Source organism: Penicillium cataractarum, assembly GCF_028827025.1.
Source record: "Penicillium cataractarum strain IBT 29864 chromosome Unknown utg000002l, whole genome shotgun sequence".
Taxonomy (NCBI): Eukaryota; Fungi; Ascomycota; class Eurotiomycetes; order Eurotiales; family Aspergillaceae; genus Penicillium; species Penicillium cataractarum.
In genome coordinates, this window is record NW_026622738.1 from 5002078 (window position 1) to 5022266 (window position 20189).

Here is a 20189-nt window from a genome sequence, read left to right on the forward strand (position 1 = left end):
GACGTTTCATACTGTACCTTCTCACTACCTGATGGCGAGACCTGTTTCTCCTTTTTTGTACATGTCCAATATCTCTCTGTACTCAAAATACAACATTGAAAATCCCTGCGAACCCTTTTACCGCTCGTATAAAAACAGAAAAGGTAGCGTCTTGCACTTTGATAACCACTGTATACCTCCGTTAGCATAATAAAATCAGTATTCTCTCCGGATCTTTCCCTTCGCTAGACTCCGTGGTAGATCAAATGGCAAGGGTGTAGGGAGAAAGGGTAGGCAAGGAACGAGTTATCAACTGGCGAGGCAAATAGCCAGCAGCACATCCTATTCACCGCCCAAAGAGGAAATTGTGAAGCAAACATTCCTCCAAGGCAACAATCGCGCGGCTAGGGAATCGGCCATTGTTCTTTTCCTCTCCTACCTCCTGGATCACCACCGCGATGATGATAAATATCTCCTTGTTCCTCCTTCTTCTTTGCTCTCTTCTCGAGACTCGAATACCACATTCTCATCGACCTCGACCTCGCTTCCTACAACTTCGATTTGGTGAGTAGGTCTGATAACGAGTTTAACGCGGTTGTTTACGCAGTTAGGGACGTGAGCGTGCCTGGTATATGGCGGTCAACTTCGTTGCCATATATGGAGATCGCCCTGTTCAAGCACTATCTCACTGAGAGCTCCTTCTTTGTCCATCTATCAGTTCCTCACCGCAGAGACGAAGCTAACATTGGAGCATTTTTTAGTCCGAGACCTACGAAACAGCAGCCAAATAACAGTTTGCATACCGCAGCCGATTCCAAGATGTCCAGCCCGCCTATCGACCCTCCATCTGGTGGAGCCAACGATCCTGACCCGATGGACACCGATGTGATGGGCTTCCCAAGTCTCGAAGAGATCGACAGCGCAATCTTCGAAGATATAGACAGCACAATCCTCGAAGGATTTGATCCAACCAACATCGACCAAATGATGGCTGACTTTACACAAGCCCTCAATGCCGAAATGGCCAGTGCTATCGCAACTACCAATCCAATGCTTCCTCCGCCACAGCACTTGGCCTCCAGTCAAGAGGCCCTTGAAGGGTATCTGGTTCAAATGCAAGCCTATGCTGGCATCCCACGAGACGAGCTTCAGCCAACACAAGCCTCCCAATTGCCTCAACAGGCCCGGGGTATCTCGAATTTTCGAATCATAAACGGTCGTCTCACGGCAATGGCGATACCTCCAGCAACCTTTGATGGTTACTTGGCCCCCATGACAGATCCCACAGCTAACCAACAGAACCCGGGAAATTCGGATGACCCTGTGAGCTCCATCTTTTTTGCTGAGGAACTAACTACCTTCTGGCCTCTCCAAAATTTCGGAGTACCTTTGATATAATAAATACTAATCTTGGGATTCACTAGGGCAATGACACTCAGACTGGATCCAACCCCAATGGTTCCAGGACTGACGGTCCCACCACTGATGGTTCCAATTTTGACGGTTCTAGCAGCGATGGTTCGGACAGCGATGGCTTTATCAGAGTTGAAGACTCTGATATTGAAATCGACATGGGTGAAGATGGAAATTAGTGATGTTGAGACTGGATGTGGCCTCTCCATATTTATGGTTAGCGACAGCAGCTCGACATACCTGATAGATGGCTGAGGCAAGGTGCAATCGTTTCGAACCCAGACGAGAGACGAGAGGCTGTGTTCATGAAACAAGTGGAGGATGAGGGTGGATAAAATGTCGAGTATGCATCATTATTAAGGAACCTCGGGGCACAAATTAATGTCTTGAATTCAAATGACCCAAGTAATAAGATAGCAATCCTCCACCAAGGGTAGGGTACATGAGTGCGATTCTAAGGGATGTTGTATAGTTTGGCTTGGCGCCCCACAAACCCACGTGATCATGATCACATGACCTGCACCTTCCAACTCCGCCGCAACCTCAGCCTAACGTGACATTCACACCACCACCTCCGAGTCACGGTACAGGCTCCCTGTGGCGTACTTCTGCTTAGTGGATCTTCTCCAGATCCGACCACCATTCTAACATGTTATTCCTCGTACCTTTTCTTTTCTTTGTGTGGCGATCCAGTCACCGTTGAGGGATTCCGGTGCTTCAAACCCCCCGTGCCAGCACATCCCGCCCGACCATTATCGGCTCGCCCGGGAGTTCCCTTCACAATAAGGTGTGCGACATGAGGGAATCTGGCGTCCACTCTGAGTTACCACAACATGGGCCATTTGATCTGGGTTGATGCATCTAATCTGGCTACTGTGGAATGACCAGGATGGACGGTGATTGTTGGATTACTCTGCTAGACTACGTCTCGGCTTGACTTGAATGCTCTCACTGCAGGCTTCCAGAAACCTTCAATGCTTGCTGTTCCATGCAACAGAAGCACTGCCATCTAGTTCCTGGTCTCTATATTCGACGGCCCTGTCCTCTTCGTCCAGCACGATCTCCTGACTATTCCAAGCCTCGACACTATGGTACTTACAGCAAGCTCCCTTGAGCTTCCTCCCACAGGTATACCGCTGGAAATGCTCTACACCCATGCTTGGAGACCTTCTTTGGACCAACCAATCCAGTTTCCCCTGCCCATTAATCCATCGGCGATCTCTGTTTTCTTCAGATGGACGTATTTACACGTCAAGCTATTGTAAAAACATCGACAGTCACTGATTTTGGAGTGGACTACATACGCTCAGTATCACCGTCTCCCAGCAATACTGACGACATCACCGAGCTGGGCTCATTACATGTTCCCCGGCAAAGGACAATCTGAGAACGGAAACTGTCGACAATGGTCCAGCATGTTGTCCGACCCGAGTTCCTTCTTTCGCAATGGCAGCATCGGAAATGAACGCCGAGGCCGAAGCAACTACACCGCACGAACACCCTGCTGATTTTGGCCTGGTTGTGGCATCTTTGAGGCTGGGCGACGGTCATTGTGACTTTATGCAGAACGTAGATAGATACAGACCCACCGGGACACAAACCCATGGGATCTTTTCTTCCAGAGACCGCTACTCGGCACAGAGAGTGAAGCCGATTTGTTGAGCGTTGGGGATACGCTTCATGCCAGACTCACAAGATCCTCTGCCCACACAGCGAGGATAGTCTTCAGTTGAGGCCTTCGCTTCTGGAAATCAGTTGGTCAAAAGCCACTCCAGATGCGACTCAAAAGCGACCACTGGCTATTACTGAGCCCCAAGCAGCCGCACAGATTTACCCTGGTGACTGCATATCAAAGCCGTCCTTTCGAATTCTGCCGTAGAGCCCCAAAGGTTGACCATTCACCGCCAACCGTCACCACACCAGTTTTCGGAGGTTTATGTGACGGTCTTGCACCAGTCATTCATATCCTTCGAAACCTAGTAGACTTTCAGTGCCTGCCCGTCAGAGCGACATCTAAGTCCAAGTAAAGAAAGGGTGCGTATAAATTTCTCCCACTTTGAGTGGTCTCCAGGCTCACAGGCTTCACAGGATACCGGAAAAACAGTTCCTCCGAGCCTCTCCCCAATCCGCAAGACTTCCGCCTGAGAACGCGGTCACGATCCAGGGTCGGCTCCACCTACTTTGCTTCCCTCAACATCTAGCGGATTCCCTCTTCCACTACTGGAACATCTATCCTTGTATCTACATTGCTGGGCATCACCAGATGCCGTTGACGCAGATATAATGGCTGGGTCCCGTAGGAGTCCGGTGCTGAGAGACCCGAGAAGCGGCGATCCAGACCGTGATACCCGGGACAGGGACCGTCGCAGAGGTCGAGGATCGAATCGAGATCGGGGCAGAAGTCGCTATCGTGATCGAGGTGGCCGCCAGTCGCGACCAAATGACCGCCATTTCGACTATCCCAATCGATCGCCACCATCACGCGCCTCCCGCTTCGGCCCTGATCCATCTCGTGCTTCGAATGACTTTCCTCTGGATCGATCGCCTCCGCGTGGTTCTCCCGGTCCTGATTCAGGATACCGCGACACTCGACGGTTGGACCATGACCACCCCCGACCTTCATCATCTGGCGACCTGAGGAACGCGCATACATCTGGGCCCATCGGCAAGGATACTCAGGGTTTCCGGCGCGACGACTCACCGTTCGGGCCACCCTCTAAACGGAAAAGAACTCGCAGTCCCTCTCCTCGCGGCCAGCGCTCTCAATTTCCCCAACGTCGTTCATCATTTGCGAAAAACGGCGACAGACGCGACCGAAGCCCCCCACCTGGTAGCCGACCGCGCTTCCCAGGACGTGGTGCCCCTAGAGGGCGCTCTCCTCATCGGGGTCGAGATCGCCGAGGGAAAGACCGTCGTCGACATGATGTCCCGCGCTCAGGCCGTTCGAGATCACCCGTTCGGGACAGGGAATTTCGTCCGTCCCCTGACCGCCGGCCTCGATCGCCTACCGACGACTACAGCGACAGAGATTCTCGATATCGGTCTCGTTCTCTATCTCGGCATTCCGCACGATCTGTGGTATCGAAAGCATCCGCGTATTCCTCCCATTCCAGAGGTGACGAGGGTATGCACTCGATAAGACCTATCAAGGGCGCTGAAGACGACCATGGTCGTTCACTTTCGCCTTATCGACGAAACTTGAGTCCTAATGGCAGCAATAAAGTCGTCTCTAGTAAGAGCCGAGCCAACTTACGGGACGCTTTCCCAATGCTTGATATGCGTGCATCTGATGTCCACAATAAGCAACGGCACCGGCCATCACGACCACACCTAGAGACCGGCTCCTATTCGACTTCACCACATTTGAAAACACCAACAAGATCTCATCATGGGTCTCCTCAGCCAGAGTCTCCTTCTGGTGGACGAGGTGGCTGGAAGGGCCCGCCATCACATTCGGTATCTGGGTAAGTCTCTTTTCTAATATCCCCCTCAGTTTCACGTCACTAGCTCGTCGACTAATCTTTCTTGTTGTTTTCGCTGCTGCAGTCACTCTCCAAACCATCGACAAGATGGGCACTATTCACACAACGCCCCTTCTGAACCGCACTACCAAAGTCACCATGGTCCGTCCAACGGCTTGTCCGACCACCATCCTCAATCCTCTCATGGCGGTCCACCCCGCCGAGGTGGATCTTCTGACCACCGGGGGCATCAAGCTAGTCGCGAATCAGACCGCCGGCTTTCCGGCTCTGGTCCCAGCGGTCCTGCAAATCGTGGTGGGCATGGCCATTTCAATAGTTCACTATGGACTGCCTCTGGATCTCATGGCCGTGGCGGTGGCCCGCCTAGCCCCCGTGTAGCACATGCGCACGGCTCACCAGCCACTTCTACTCGGCCACAGTCAGCAAATGGCCCGCAGTCTCCTCGTGCGGTTGAGCCCGAGAACCGGCCAATTTCCGGAGCCAGGGCCTTCCAAAGAGATGATGGTCGAGCTCCGCATGCATCGGAAGAGTCTAACAAGCAGAACATGCCTCCTCCAGATCGTGAACCCCAGGTTTCAACCCCGGCAGAGAAGGGCGGGAAATTCAGCTTTACCTTCAAGGCGAAAACTACACCTACGCCTGCTCCAAAGCCTGTTCCCGATCTTGCGCAACGAATGCAAGTACGTGAGCCACCACCTCGCGCGCCTCCAGCTGATCCGCCAACCCCTCGGAATCGGTTGACCAATGGGCCAATGCCCAAGTACCCTAACAAGCCTGATCCTCGGTATGACCGTCGGGATCGGGGGCGGGATCGAGGTCGTGATCGAGGTCGCGATTCGCGAGATCGCCGGGATTTCCGGGATCAGCGAGAACCGCGAGACTTCCATGGTGATCCCCGGGATCGAAGAGATGACCGCCGGCATGAAAATCGTCGTGACCGACGAAAACATGACCGTCGGCCCGATGTGCGAGAAGACCGCCGTAAGGAACCATCTCCAGAGCCTCCGCGAGATGTGCCACCAAAGCAGAAGAAGATTCTTACTCGTGTTAAACCACGGCCGAGATTACCAGAGGAATTCGCAAATGCCGATTCCGTTTACTACCGGAAGCCGGGTAACGAGTCTGTCATTGGTGCTGGTACATACGGCAAGGTGTTCAAAGGCATTCATGTCTACACTCAACGCAAGGTTGCGCTCAAGAAGATTCGAATGGAAGGCGAGAAAGATGGCTTCCCCGTGACCGCCGTGCGAGAGATCAAATTGCTTCAACACCTCCGCAACCACAACGTGGTTAGTCTGCTGGAAGTGATGGTTGAGAGAAATGAGTGCTTCATGGTCTTTGAATATCTCTCGCACGATCTCACAGGTCTGATCAATCATCCCACCTTCTCTCTCACTCTCCCACACAAGAAAGATCTAGCCAAGCAGATGTTTGAAGGACTAAGCTACCTTCACCACCGTGGCGTGCTTCACCGAGATATAAAGGCTGCCAATATCCTGATCAGCAATACCGGCCTGCTGAAATACGCAGACTTTGGTCTGGCGCGTTTCTTTTCGAAGAGCCGTCAGCTTGACTATACTAACCGAGTGATTACTATCTGGTACCGGCCCCCGGAACTTCTTCTGGGTGAGACACGGTACGGCCCCAGTGTTGACGTCTGGAGTGCAGCATGCGTGTGCATGGAGATGTTTACCAAGAAGGCCGTCTTCCCCGGCGAGGGCAGCGAACTTAGTCAGCTCGACAAGATCTACAACTCTTTGGGTACCCCGACACGGACCGAATGGCCGGACGTTGTGGAAATGCCGTGGTTCCAGCTGATGCGGCCCGCCGAGCGCAAGAAGCGAGTCTTTGAGGATCACTACCGCGACATTCTGACTCCAGCCGCGCTGGATATGATCACGCAAGTCTTCCAGTACGACCCTAGCAAGCGGCCGAGCGCCGATGAGGTGCTGCAGCATCCATTCTTCATGTCAGAGGAACCCGCCCCTCAGCAAGCTATTGAGTAAGTTTCTTCACCCATTGATGTGTCCGCCTCTTTCTAACCTTTTTTCTGCAGACTGGAGCACGTTGAAGGGGACTGGCACGAGTTCGAGTCCAAAGCTCTGCGTAAGGAGGCCAAGCGAGCTGAGCAGCAGAGCCAAAGGGACCGGGAGAAGCGCAAGGCCGAGGCATCCGTTCCAACGAGCGATCGGGACCCTAAACGCGCTCGCGCCGAAGGCACTCACCAGACATCTGGTCCTGTATGAGCGGGGATGGATGAAAGCAACGAGCGTGATCTAATATTTTTTTCCGGCATCGAGTGTTAATTGTACGGCATTGGGCATGGCAGGAGGACTGGCTTGCATCTGCGTCTTAATGTTTTCTTCCACGAGACTTGATTTCCAGAGGATATCCTGGGCTTATTTTTGTGACATATTGCTCACGAGCATGAAACTTCTTGTTTAATATTCAATTGGTTCTCCGAGTGTAGAATGTAGATTTTGAGTCTACTTGTAGTGTATAGAGGAATAGAGACGAATGAGGTAGGAGGGCACGAGGGTGTATTAAGCTTAATGATGGCCATGCAGGATCCCATAGCTTCCAGGGGCCTGGGAGAGATTGAAAAAGAAAAATACAAAAGGAAAAGCTACTGAATGCTCTTGTTAGCATCAAGTCGGTTCAAGATCCAAGGGAATAGTTCGTGCCGGGGTGTAGTTTGCAGTATCAGACTTTGCCTGTTGACCTCACGCCCAACCAGCCTAGTAGATTGAAGGCGGTTGAGGCCTCGGATTACCAGAGAGCTCATAAAGATTTCGTCATAAAACAAATTGATTTTGATTTTGATAATGATATGATTGATTGAATTGGAGGGTAAAGTAGCTATCAGGGAACGTACCCTACCAAGGTCGAGGTTCAAGATGGAACCGAAACTAAACACGTCGGCAATCAGTGCAAAGGAATGTCTCGTCTGTCAGGTCATCAACGCATCCTGGGAAGCTCAGAAGAGCCCTCGTGATGATGGTTTTAGAAGCGACATTTTATTCTCGACACACACGGCGGAAACGCCAGGGTAGTGGAAAGGACAGACCCTGGCGGTGATTTGAGTAGGTGGTCTTGGGTGAAGAAGAAAAGAAGAAAAAGAGAAGAAAAAAGGAAAATAAAAAGGCGCCGTCAGGAAAAAAGACGGTGCGGGCGGCAGGCGAAACGGACGATGATTGGCTGTCGGGGGGACTGGGATGGAGCTGGCGGGCAGAAGAAGAAGCAGACTATCCAAATCCAAATCCAAATCCATTTGCATCTGCTTCATCTTCCCCATCATCTCTCTTTTCTTGTCTGAACTCCCCCCCCTCCATCTTTCTCATTTCCCCGCCTTTCAACCTTCCTATTACACCACTCTCCTCCTACGATATCCCTCGTCGCTTCTTGAATCCCTCCTCCTACTTACCTCCATCCGCCCTTGCTCGACGACATCACTCGGCATACTTATACCCCCGCCACCTCACCCGCTTCCTCCGCCTCCATCCACCCCCTCTTCTCCTGTACTCGCCTACCTGAGCTCCCGGTCGCAGCAATACCTTCTTCCTTGTCTCATTGAACTAAGCTCGTGGTCTTCTTGGGGTGTCCCGTCGTCTTCCCGCGCTCTTTGTTCCTCCCGCATGACCGCTCGTGTCTCGGGCAGTCACACCCGCCGTCATGGATAATGCCAACCTGTGGACTCGTCGAGCAAAGTAAGTCCCCGTGGAGTGTACCAGCCTGTCCAGCTCGAGTAGCATAGCTAATCTAATACCCCCGCCTCTCCCTTATAGCTCCTCCAAATTGTCCCTGTCCATGTCCGGGACGGACGGCAAGGACGGTGCCCGCGTTGACATGCCCCGCCCATCCAAACGTTTCGGCCCTGACAGCTCCCACGGCCGCTCAAACCCTTTTAATGCCATCTCGCCACTATCCGCCGGCGTCTCCTCGCCCTCTACCAATGCCTCGTCTGCATTCGGGCTCGGCTCCGGTGCTTTCGCTTCGTTCGGCGCACCCAAGACACCGGGTGGTTCGTCAGAGGTGAAGACCCCGGGAGAGAAGCGCGATATCTTGACAGAGCAGGAAGACCTGATGAGGTCCAAGTCTCACGCTAACGGTCCCGCTGGTCCCGGAGAACATGCGTTGAAGTCTACCTGGATCGTCTGGTACCGCCCGCCCACACCCAAGTACTCCGACTATGAAAAGTCGACAGTGCCCCTCGCCTCGATAGCCTCGGTAGAGAGCTTCTGGGCAGTCTATTCGCATCTCAAGCGGCCTTCGCTCCTCCCGACGGTGTCGGACTACCACATTTTCAAGAAGGGTATCCGTCCTGTGTGGGAGGATGAGGCGAACAAGCGAGGTGGCAAGTGGATTGTCCGGCTGAAGAAGGGTGTCGCTGATCGGTACTGGGAGGATTTGCTACTTGCCCTGGTGGGTGACCAGTTCGCCGAGGCGGGTGATGAAGTCTGCGGTGCCGTCTTGAGCGTGCGGGGTGGCGAGGATGTGTTGAGTGTGTGGACTAAGAACGATGGTGGGCGGAACATTAAGATCAGGTATGTCCTTGCATATTGCTATTGATTGGATGAAGATCCAGCCGGAACATCATAACTAATACGCCTTCGACAGAGAAACGATCAAGCGCATGCTCGCCTTCCCCGTAGACACCAACATCGTCTGGAAGAGCCACGATGATAGCATTGCCCAACGCTCCGCTATTGACCAGGCCCGCCACGAAAAGTCCCAAACCTCCGGCTCTAACCCAACGGGCCAGCGACGCACCGGCCACGACGACTCGGACAAAGGCAAGGGAGTCGCCCTGTAAAGCCTGGTCTCAGCATTCTCGGCCTTGAGCCCTGTATAGTAAAGCCAACCAAAAAAAGATATCATGCACAATTTACTACTCATTGGGACGCGTTTGGGTCTGGGGGGACGGTGGGCATCGAGGCGAACTCAGCGGTTTTGATTTGATTTTATGTCTTGAGTGAACTGATTATGTCTGTTTTCTCCATTTTTTTTCGCCTTTGAGCTTACGTGCGATGCTTCTGTTGTCTTATTTTTTTTTTCTCTTGACCTCTGCTATTTCTGCGCAACAAAACCACTGCAGTATTGACTGCAGCCAGCGTATTTTGCCTGGATGTCCAAATAGCTCTCTCTCTTGCAGATTACCTTTGTGGGTGGCTCCTGATTAACCACCTATGACTGATAGCTCTCTGATGCATTCAATGAAACTCTAAGACTCAACCTGTCCACATATTATTCTTTGTAGACCTATCGGCTGCTCTGTGTCTCATGCTGCCCGGAGATATCGGTCTGGTTGCCTGAGAATTCAGGCGTCCATAACTGACCGCCCGCGATAGGACGATTACCGCAAAAGCAACCGCATACTTGCGACGATGCAGACAAAAAAAGACTCTCCGCTGCAAGATGAGGCACCTGTTGAACATGGTGCAGCTTTAGTCCTGACCCTGTCTGGATGTCTTCATTCTTCCAAAATCTCAGCGCGGCTTTTGCCTCCTTCAACTCATCGCCGCGTCGTCCCCGAAGTGACGATCCTCAACGGCCGCTAGACCAACACCGCCGCAGTTCGCTCTCAAAGCAGCGCGTCCATTCTCCCTCCCCACGCCGTCGTTCCCCGCCCTCACCAACTGTTGGATTTCGCCGGCATATAACGAAGGCAAAGAACGAGTTCTCTCTAGCCTTGGAAGACGACGAGTATCACCGCTTTGATCTTGGCTTTGAACCACCGCGCGATATTGCTGCTCCGCAGGTATGTACAAGCTTGCCAAAGCTACTTGGAACACCTTGTCTGCTTTGATTCGCGGGTTTCCCAGCTTCAGCTCGATACTGGAACATATTGGACTCTGGGATGTACCCAAATCCGCGAGGAAAAAGATCCCCCGCTCGTCCTCTATCTATCCGCGACTTTTTTTTTCTCTCGTTATTTTTATACGGAAGCTGATCATGCTACCAGACTACTCAGAGTTATGCCAACGAATTTTCATTCACGCCTGGATCTGCACCCTCCCGTGGACAATTGCGGCATTCGCCCCCGCTCTCTGTCGTAGGACCTAGTGCCCGGTAGATATGCCTTCGCAATACGGCTCAACCAGCAGACCGTCGCTGATAAACCCCACGCGCAGGCTGGGCGACCCTTCGCAGACGATGAACAAGGATAGGGAGGATGAGGCTCGGTTGCTTCCAGGAGCGACTTTTCGGTATGAGCTCTTGCCAGTTTGAGATCGTGAGGTTTGCCTGCGAGAGCACTTGCGCTAATACAAGTTCTTTGGTACTTGTAGGCCCCAGGGTGCATTCGAGATAAGACCCGGAGCTATCCGAGCAATGAGGAAAAAGCCCGGTGTATGTGTCAATTACTATCTTCGGCATCAAGTGGGAACTTCGGGCTAATATCTGGGGAATCCAGGCTTCTGCGGCATTTCAGCCCACCGATAGGATATCTAATGCGCGCCAGAGCGGACCAATCCGCGCGTCAGGAAAGACCAAAAATGGCGACGCATTCGTCAACAGGACCTACCGGCGATTAGAAGATGCACATGACTTTCAGGATTCTGACCGACCGAATAAGCGGCGGCGCCATGATGGTTCGAGACAAGTTGATCTTACGCATGAGGATCAGGCTGGCTCGGTCACTTCTGAGGTCTCGGCTTCTGGGCGTCGATCATCCCGACTTTCTCCAGACTCGAATTTGTCCACATCGAACCCTAGGAATAGGGCCCGTGCGGCCTTTGTTTCTGAATATAGGGGGGTGGAAGCCATGCTCGAACGGACACACCACCCTCACCCGAGAGATCGTCGGACCTCGAACGCTAGCTCTGCGGACGAGTTATTCACCTGGGAAGCTGCTGCGCAGCGGCGCTCTTCGGGATCCGCTGTGGAACATGCCGATAAAAAACACACACAACCCCCTCTTAACTCGCCTACACTAAAGCGCACCTCGCTCGGGACTATCGAGATTCCAGATCCCGAAGAGAATCATGCCGAGGAAGCCCGCCTTCAAAATGACACGCAAGCCTTGACTCCATCGAAAAGACCGCCAGCTGCTTCTGACCCCGGTGACAGCCCGGATGAACTACAGGGCGAGGTGACGACTCGCCCGCCTCCAAAGCACCTTTCAAAGAAAAATCTCCAGAAACGCCGTCAGCAAACCCAAGAGGACACTGTGCCGTCTCCCCCTCGCAAACGCTCACCGTCTGACATTGAGCCGACCCGGTTCGACTCACCACGCAAAAAGAAAAAGCCAAAGCGTGGGCAGCAAACTCCGGAATACCGCAATCTTTCCATCCAGTCTATTCGTTTTGGTTCTATTCATAAGCTCGTGGGAGAAGGAGAAAAAGCTGTTATACATCTGTGCCCTGATAGAGTTTTGCTGGGAAAAGCCATCACTGGTGACAGACTGGAAGAGGTTCTTTTCCGCCATGTGAGAGTCACTTACCAGGCAGAGAACAGCAAGAAAGTGCGATTACAGTTGAATGGCTACCAGGGAGCCCCGGGCTCTAAATTCGACATTGATTTCACATTGAGGAGCAGCAAGGACGCTTTACTTGATCAAATACGAGAAGGCGGTGGCAAGGTTGTCGACAAGGAGCCGTGAGTGTTTGCTCTGATCTATCCAAACTGGAGTCCCTAAATTGACAAATGAACTAGGAAATGGCTCGACAACGCTTTTTCTACATATGACCATGAAATGTGCCAGCGTGTGATCACAGCCAGGTCTCCCTTGCAAGAAATTACCGAACCGGAGCCAACATCGCCGGCATCCACCTCTGTTCATCAGCTGAAAGGCAAAAAACTCTCTGCGCTGCTGGAAGGCTCTGCCAGCGAGTCCGATGGGCAAGGCCAGGATCCAAATAAGGGTAAACCCCAGGAGGGTTCCAAGCCCATGAGCAGCGTCGAACTGGCACGAGAAACAACAAAGGACAAGCCGAAAACAAAGGAAGTGGAAGTCGAAATTCCGGTGAAGAAGTTCAACCCCGAAGAATCTGGCGAAATCGAGACGCGGCGGTCAACAAGAAACACGACGCGACGGAAGGAGAAACTGGATGATGATGGCCCGTCTACGAATAAAACCGATACCGCCCTGAAGAATGACACATTCCGAAAGAACTGGAAGAAGCCCTTGGTTTACCCCAAGGTTGGAAAGAAGAAAGAAGAGGTCAGCGTCGACGACCGTGACCGACTGCGCGAGAACGAATTCCTGAATGATAACTTGATCGCCTTCTACATTCGCTTCTTGCAAGATCATATCGAGCGTACTAATCCTGACGTCGCGAAAAGGGTATACTTTTTCAACACGTACTTCTTCGCCACGCTCACGAACAAGGGCTCTCGCGAGATCAATTACGAAGGTGTTGAAAAGTGGACGAGGGCCGTTGATCTCTTCAATTACGACTATATCGTTGTCCCCATCAATCAGAATGCGCATTGGTATGTCGCTATCATTTGCAACCTGCCCAGTCTGGGACTGGATCCTGCAAAGAGCTCGGGGGCTGCCTCTGCGCCCCTCAGTGACAAGGAATCTCTACCTCGACCAGCAAAGGAAGTGCAGGAGATTCTTGAATCACCCGAGCCTGAAACAGTGCCTTCCTCAGCCAGACTTTCCGAAGAAGCCCCAACGAAGGAACAAAAACCAGATTCCGTGTTTCCCCCGTCGGAAGAGACCCGGAAATCCTTTGCGTCTATGACTCTTCTAGAAAGGAAGAATGCGCTCGCCCAGGCAGGGGTTCAGCAGAGTCTGCCTTCAAGAGCCGAAGCCGGACTAGATCCCGAAGAAGCCCCTGCTTCCCAGGCTGCGACGCAGATCGCCGGCCAGGAGGGCTCCGCCTCTGGGCAGGCTGGCAAGGCCAAGCCCAAAAAGAAGCGAGGCGGATTAAAGTTGGAACCTGACCAGACGGCCATCGTCACATTTGACTCTCTCGATGCCAACCGTTCGCCCACGGTAAAGGCCCTACGCGAGTATATCTGCAAAGAGGCGGACTCGAAGCGAAAGGTGGAGATCAAGAGCCCGTCAACGGTGATCAAGGGCATGCGTGCGCAGAATATTCCCTTGCAGCCTAACTATTCAGACTGCGGACTGTATCTGCTGGCATACATGGAGAGATTTGTGCGCAGCCCTGATGAGTTTATTACCAAGGTTCTGCAACGAGAGATGAACGTGGATGAAGACTGGCCTCCACTCGGCTCTGGGCTTCTTCGTTTACGCATGAGGAATTTCCTTGATCAGTTGTATCAGGAGCAGTGGAGTGATACGAAGGAGGGCCTCATGGTGGATCGACAGCCTATCTCGTTCTTGCTGGGGCCGCCCAGGGTACCTCGGGAGGACGACGGTAAAGAGGCCAAGAAGGTTGAGAAGGAAGAGCCTGCTCCCTCTCCGAAGGTGAAAGAGAATGCCGGAGAGGGACAAGCGCATGACCAGTCTCTACAAGAGGTTGAGGCAAGCGACAACGAGGCCACGGACATGCCTGTCTTGGTGCCCACGGCCGCAATGCCCGTTCAAAAACCAGCCAAGCAGACGGTCAAGCCATCTACACCTGAACCAGCTCGATCCCGTCTTCCACTCACTGAGCTAGAAGTTGAAGAGATACCTGACAGCCAGGAGATGGCTGCTCCTCCGATCCCAGAACCAAAGCCCGGCCGCGCGGAGAAGAATAAATTCAAACAGGCCAAGGATTATTTTCCCAGCAACAGACGTGAGCGCAATGGGCCCACGACTCCCGACAACACTACTGCACGAGACCTCGATCTGGCCCCTGAGGAGCCGGCCTCATTCCCACGAGTTGAAATTCAAGTCCCGCAAACACCTCCACGAAAGAACTTGAAGCAACCGCGACAGAGCCCACGACAGAGCCCACGGGGCCTGACTCGCAAGGTTTGAATACGGTCAGAGTCTATCTGTTTTTCTTTTTGCTCCAATGTCTTCTTAGCATTATCTCTTATTTCGCATTGTGGCCGGTGTGGTGTTTATCCAAAGCATAGCCCAGGCTACTGTGGCGGTGCTTCTGCTTTTATTTCCTTGACCTGGTTCTTTCTGTTTATTATTTCCCCCTTTTGTTCCGGGTTTGCATGTCAAATAGCTTTTCGGTGTGGGATAGAGGCGTTGAGCGAGTCTAAAAGACTTGTAATCCGTGATTTGTCGTTTTCATGAATACATGAGATAGATATCTGCATTGCAGTGCAATGCCCTTCTCTACCGAGTATACTATGCCTAAATAGAACTATTCACCCACTGAAACAATTCTTAATATGCATCCATACTCTCTATGTACAGTCTATCTACAAACCATCTACCACTCACTCTCTTTCGCCCCAACCCACCACGCAAGCTTATCCCTTTTAAACGTCTCAAAATCCCACTCCACCTCCTCCAACCTCTCCTTCCCCGCAATCCACACATAAGTAGCAGCCACAACTTCCTCCCCTTCATCAACAACCTGCGACCCAGCAGCAACTAACATATTCCTCAACTGTCTTTCGGAAGTAACCTCCCCGTCCTCCTTCGACGCCCCCTCCGACGCACGCAACGTGCGCACTTTGACAGTTTCCTTGACATACTCGCCCCCCTCGTACTTATCTAGTCGATAGATGTCACCATCTGTGAGACCGTAGACGAGTACGCCTAGAACGGCTGTAGACTCTGAGTCGGACTCGGCCACGATACCCGGATAGTCTGCGCCCCGCACTCGATGGCGTCGATAGCCGTGGAGCAGGGCGGGTTGGAAGCGGATGAGTGCTTTTTGCCACGGTTCTGGAGTGGGACTGCCGTGGATTACGCGGTGCAGCATTTGTGGTGCCATTAGGGTTCCTGGGATATTGTTAGTGTGAGAGTTTGACTGGAGGTTGATTCAGGGTTGGGGGTGTGTCATGTTTAGTTGGATAGTTATGACTCGGGGTAAATACCGTAGCAGAAGAGGATGTGGTCGCCCATGATGAGGTGGTATTGCAGAAACGCAGTCGGTAGATCAACGTTGATTAAGTGTTTCTAGTATCCGACAACGAATGTAGAATAAAATTCAAACAACAATCGTGGCAATCGTGGAAGAGGCAAGATCATTCCGAGGTAAGAGACTCGGAACTGTATACAAGCTTATCGCGATAAGCCCGATAAGCCCCAAACACGCCCAGCTGGCTTCATCTCCACCCTTGACCCAAACCACCACCGCGGATTTGGATCTCGTGTGGACAATTACACCCACTTCGCCGCACCCACCATGCATTCATCCCTTAATCGTCTACAAGCCGTCTTCGGCTTCTTCACCACCGTCGCTTTGGTGGTGGCCGGATTCGCCGCGCTCTCGGTGCTCCTGTTTCCCACGGATACAACGACGGCGTCGGTGCAGCTGAAGAATGTCCAGGTGTAAGTATACTCTCTGAATAGCTATTTTGCACTATGCTCTTTGCAGCAGAATGCATCAAACAGCTACAAAGCTATCAATCTTGCTGGAGACGAAGCTAATTACTTCCCCCGTGCCTCAAAACAGCGTCAAAGGCCGACCACATTACTACTCCACCAAACGTGAAGAATACGCCCAAATCCGCTTCGACCTCGACGCAGACCTCTCCCCCCTCTTCAACTGGAATACAAAACAAGTTTTCGTCTACGTCTACGCCACCTACTCCTCCTCCGACAACGCAAACACGCAAACCCGTGCCTCCGAAGCTATAATCTGGGACTCTATCATCCCCGCCTCCCCATCGCCGTATTCCTGGGATATTCTGAAGGAAAAAGCTACCGCGTTGATTCCTTCCTCTATCACTTCTGCTTTGACCAAGTCCTCCAACGCTAAGCGCGCTGCCAGGACCAAGACCAAGACCAAGACCAAGACTAGCGCTGCAAAGAATAAGAAGACGGCTGAGCCTGAGACGCCGGGTGTCCTGCGGTTGCGGGGGCAGAAGGGGAAGTATCAGATTAGTGATATTACGGGACGATTGGCGGAGAGGTCGAATGTGACGTTGTCGGTGGGTTGGAATGTGCAGCCGTGGGTTGGGGCGTTGTGGTGGGCTCCTGCGACGGGGGCGGTGCCTAGGACGGAGGGTCAGATTGTGAGTAGTGAGAGCTTTGATTTCCCCACTTTGAAGGGGAAGAAGGTTGAGGGGCAGACGGGGCAGGCGAGTGCGCAGTAAGAAGGGGGCATCTGTTGAGAGTGTGGAGTGTGTATTGTATTGAAGGTCGCATTATTTTGGACTTGGGACTTTTGGGAAAAGGATGCTTTGATTTTATATGAATACAAGATTATGGGTTTATTTCCCAGTTACCTGGCGGCCGTTACAAGAGGTTTGATGTCATTCATCGGACTAGGATGATATTTGGTATTGGGGTAATCGGAATTAATCAAAGTACAGGATAGTTTGTTGTAGCTCGCACTACACCTGACTAGGCATAGAGTAAACAAGAGCGCGTAGGAAAAGACCAATCGCTCCAGAACCGCAAGGACAAAAACACATTATAATCGCACGCGAAACGTGATTCGGTCGAGTCGCTTAGACGGTGCCGTAGTTGCGCGCATGCGAGTGACCACCGCTTTGAATGCGATCCGAGTACACGCCCGGCGCAGGTCGCTGAGTTGCGCGAGTTATAGGATCCCGATTGCGGCGGTCATAGTACACATATTCCAAGTAGAAGGCATGGATGTGTCCGGGGAAGTATCTGTAGCACGATAAAATTAGCCGGTGTCCTTGGAATGTATGGAGATATGAGGAGAGCGGTAGAGATAAAAGTCCATGTAGACACCGTTGATAACTAGAGTGTAGACTCACCCGAGAATGGTTAGAAGAACGTTGATCCAGAAATCGACGCCACAGCCGGAAATGAGAAAGACGCCCAGTGGAGGGACTATAGCAAAGTTAGCCAGGTAACCTTGTTTGCTGGTGCTTGGCGTCTAGGCAGCAGAAAACTCTCGTCCACGAACAGCACAGCTGCGCAGGAGAAACCGAGAATCGCGCCCGAAGAAAGCGATCGCAGGGAGGATGGTGTTAACGTACTGAAGATAGTGATAATGATCAAACACAGCATTGAACAAGTGCCCGCCATGACGAAGTTGACCGAGGAAGAGTTGCGAATTTAAATAGGTGGTAGTAGATGAGATGCAGTAGTCGCAGTTAAGTCGAGTCGGGGTCGGGAGAGTGTTCAAAATCGGCCGTGGCTAGAAAACTGAGGAGGAAAATGGCAAAGAGGAGGAGGAAGATATAAATAGGGATGTTATCGTCTTTGGGGGAATAGTCAAGGCGTTTCATGATCGAATGATCGGCAAAGACGTCAGTGGTGGTGCCAGGCTCCTGCGACCTGTCTGTGGTAAGGTTGGGATTGAAGGATCAACGTAATAAGCTTGGCAGGCGACTTCGCAGGCCCTGAAATGCCCTGGTACTCCGTAGTGACTAACGTAGTACAAGTGCAGTACGGTAGTACGTGCTTTGCTCGTTGTAAACCGAGAAACTTGCACAGTACTTCGTAGGGCTGAGGAGCTCATCTCGGGGGCTGCACGCCGATTGGCCGATTGTCCCACTGACGTCATTCCCACTCCCAAGAGGGCGAGTACTCTGGACTGGGTAGAAGGATATACAGTATGTACTTGGGAGGTCACACAAGGTGCTTTATTCAATCCCGTGCACACCTCTTGAAAAGTACATACCCGAAATAGCCGATACTAGGGGAATACAAGAGGCGAACGACAAAAACCAGGTCATGACTAGAGAGAAACACCCCTCACACCGCGTCGATGGCCGCCCGTGTCGTTACCTGCTCGTTCTTGTTCCCCAACTTGCAGATCTGCAGAAAGGCATCTACCCCATACCCTTCTAGACTGTGCAGCTCCAGACTGCCTGCCCAGTACTCGGCATACACCCGGCTCATCGGCAGTCCCATGCCCAGTCGCAGATTCGGTGGTCGCGACGTTAGCGAGTCGAGTGACCCTTCGTACCAGGCCTCACGATCATACTTGCGTTCCGACACTTTCAGCTCCTGCATGGTTGCAGCCATGGCGGGGACTTGACCCAGATTCTCTAGCCGAGACTGCGTGCGCGGTCCCTTGCTGAAGGACCACAGATACGGGAGGATCTCCCGCGGGATCCCGCCGCCCTGATCGGAGATGCGCATAATCACGTGTTGCGGCGTTTCGCAAATCAACACTTCGATGGGCGGTGGTGGTTGCGACGAGTCGTGATATTTCTCGACCACGGCCTGTACCGAGTTGCGCAGCAATTCCCCAACAATGTACTCCAGATGACTCAGGATGTACGGGAAGGTGGCATCCAGATGACCCTGGACCTTGATCTCGGGAAGCTGCGCGGTTTGCGAGGTCTGGCGCATGAGGTCCTGTGCAACTCGTCCGCATCTTTCCACGACCTGTTTGGCCTTGCATTTGAGGAAGACTTCACCGACAAAGTCTGCATTCATATCAGTTCGTTCATGGGAGTCTGGGAAATGCCATGGCGAGTTGAAAGTCTCGGTGAGGGCGAGGTGTTGCTCTGCAATGACACGCCGAGAGATTCTCTATGAGGGAGGTGAGTTTCACTGTCTGTATTTCTAGAAATTTGGGGTTATGAGACATACCGCTCGCAGGAGGGTGTTCATAAACTTGTCCATCTCGTTCGGCGCCACGAGATCACGGCACTCTAGCACCCCCATTGCCAGGTTGGGGATCACCACTAGGTGCTCTCTCAGCATCTCTCGAAGGACATCACAGAACCGGTCATTATCGTCAAGGCTGCAGATCTCGGGGATCACTCGGAACCGTTCAAATGCCTTATAATATAGCTCGTAGACGAGGGATAGGTGCGGGTTGGCGACGACCACGTAGGGCAGTTGCTGGATATCTCGTAGACGATGTGCAAGACTACATCAATGACCAAAAGTTAGCCATGCAACACTCTTTATGAAGCTCCAACTATCATCCCATCCCATGACTGGACATACCGAGTAGGTAGCTCGGTCCGCACGTAATTTGCCGAGCTAATGAGTCGAGGTTCGGTCAAGGTACGACCGAAAAAAGTCAACTGGCGCAGACTAATAGGTCGGGCTTGACGTTCAACCCATCTATATCCAAGGTTGGGCGAGTTAGTCTTGACATATTCCACCCGGGCAAAGCTCGTGAATCATACTCATCCAAAGCGGAGACGGGCCGCCACGGCGGCGGTTGCTGCTCCCGCACATTGGAGTAAAAGCGCAGCTGGGGAGCACGGAGGCTATTCCAGCATCTGGCAGGACGACTCGACCGCATTGTGCTCCATGCAGTCCCAGTCAGTCTGGGGGAGAGCTAGGAGCCATGCGATGGGCGATTTGGGAAAGTGAGGAGAAACGAGCTGTTTGCATGTGCT

The 20189-nt window shown here is 52.5% G+C and overlaps 9 protein-coding genes across 9 annotated transcripts; 5 read left to right on the top strand and 4 right to left on the bottom strand.

The window, feature by feature from the left end:
* Window positions 1–798: 798 nt before the first annotated feature.
* N7496_003834 (uncharacterized protein) lies at window positions 799–1571 on the top strand (the record flags this gene model as incomplete). Its single annotated transcript, XM_056696765.1, has 2 exons — window positions 799–1302; window positions 1404–1571. The coding sequence occupies 2 exons, from the start codon at window positions 799–801 to the stop codon at window positions 1569–1571; spliced, it is 672 nt and encodes a 223-aa protein (XP_056558977.1).
* A 792-nt stretch (window positions 1572–2363) lies between these two features.
* On the bottom strand, window positions 2364–2549 carry N7496_003835 (uncharacterized protein; the record flags this gene model as incomplete). Its single annotated transcript, XM_056696766.1, has 1 exon — window positions 2364–2549. The coding sequence occupies one exon, from the start codon at window positions 2547–2549 to the stop codon at window positions 2364–2366; it is 186 nt and encodes a 61-aa protein (XP_056558978.1).
* Window positions 2550–3675: 1126 nt separating this feature from the next.
* N7496_003836 (putative protein kinase) lies at window positions 3676–7120 on the top strand (the record flags this gene model as incomplete). The annotated part of the gene is made up of 3 exons (XM_056696767.1): window positions 3676–4856; window positions 4939–6876; window positions 6931–7120. The coding sequence occupies 3 exons, from the start codon at window positions 3676–3678 to the stop codon at window positions 7118–7120; spliced, it is 3309 nt and encodes a 1102-aa protein (XP_056558979.1).
* Window positions 7121–8546: 1426 nt separating this feature from the next.
* N7496_003837 (eukaryotic translation initiation factor 4E) lies at window positions 8547–9687 on the top strand (the record flags this gene model as incomplete). Its single annotated transcript, XM_056696768.1, has 3 exons — window positions 8547–8581; window positions 8660–9418; window positions 9492–9687. 3 exons carry the CDS (start codon window positions 8547–8549, stop codon window positions 9685–9687), a joined length of 990 nt encoding a protein of 329 aa, XP_056558980.1.
* A 1262-nt stretch (window positions 9688–10949) lies between these two features.
* Window positions 10950–14754, top strand: N7496_003838 (uncharacterized protein; the record flags this gene model as incomplete). The annotated part of the gene is made up of 4 exons (XM_056696769.1): window positions 10950–11080; window positions 11162–11222; window positions 11287–12470; window positions 12528–14754. 4 exons carry the CDS (start codon window positions 10950–10952, stop codon window positions 14752–14754), a joined length of 3603 nt encoding a protein of 1200 aa, XP_056558981.1.
* A 409-nt stretch (window positions 14755–15163) lies between these two features.
* N7496_003839 (gamma-glutamylcyclotransferase family protein) lies at window positions 15164–15804 on the bottom strand (the record flags this gene model as incomplete). The annotated part of the gene is made up of 2 exons (XM_056696770.1): window positions 15164–15681; window positions 15777–15804. 2 exons carry the CDS (start codon window positions 15802–15804, stop codon window positions 15164–15166), a joined length of 546 nt encoding a protein of 181 aa, XP_056558982.1.
* A 283-nt stretch (window positions 15805–16087) lies between these two features.
* On the top strand, window positions 16088–17000 carry N7496_003840 (signal peptidase complex subunit SPC3; the record flags this gene model as incomplete). The annotated part of the gene is made up of 2 exons (XM_056696771.1): window positions 16088–16233; window positions 16358–17000. 2 exons carry the CDS (start codon window positions 16088–16090, stop codon window positions 16998–17000), a joined length of 789 nt encoding a protein of 262 aa, XP_056558983.1.
* A 357-nt stretch (window positions 17001–17357) lies between these two features.
* On the bottom strand, window positions 17358–17907 carry N7496_003841 (YqaE/Pmp3 family membrane protein; the record flags this gene model as incomplete). Its single annotated transcript, XM_056696772.1, has 3 exons — window positions 17358–17523; window positions 17634–17709; window positions 17859–17907. 3 exons carry the CDS (start codon window positions 17905–17907, stop codon window positions 17358–17360), a joined length of 291 nt encoding a protein of 96 aa, XP_056558984.1.
* Window positions 17908–18579: 672 nt separating this feature from the next.
* Window positions 18580–20092, bottom strand: N7496_003842 (protein kinase PKP2; the record flags this gene model as incomplete). The annotated part of the gene is made up of 4 exons (XM_056696773.1): window positions 18580–19365; window positions 19426–19708; window positions 19789–19908; window positions 19974–20092. 4 exons carry the CDS (start codon window positions 20090–20092, stop codon window positions 18580–18582), a joined length of 1308 nt encoding a protein of 435 aa, XP_056558985.1.
* Window positions 20093–20189: the final 97 nt, after the last annotated feature.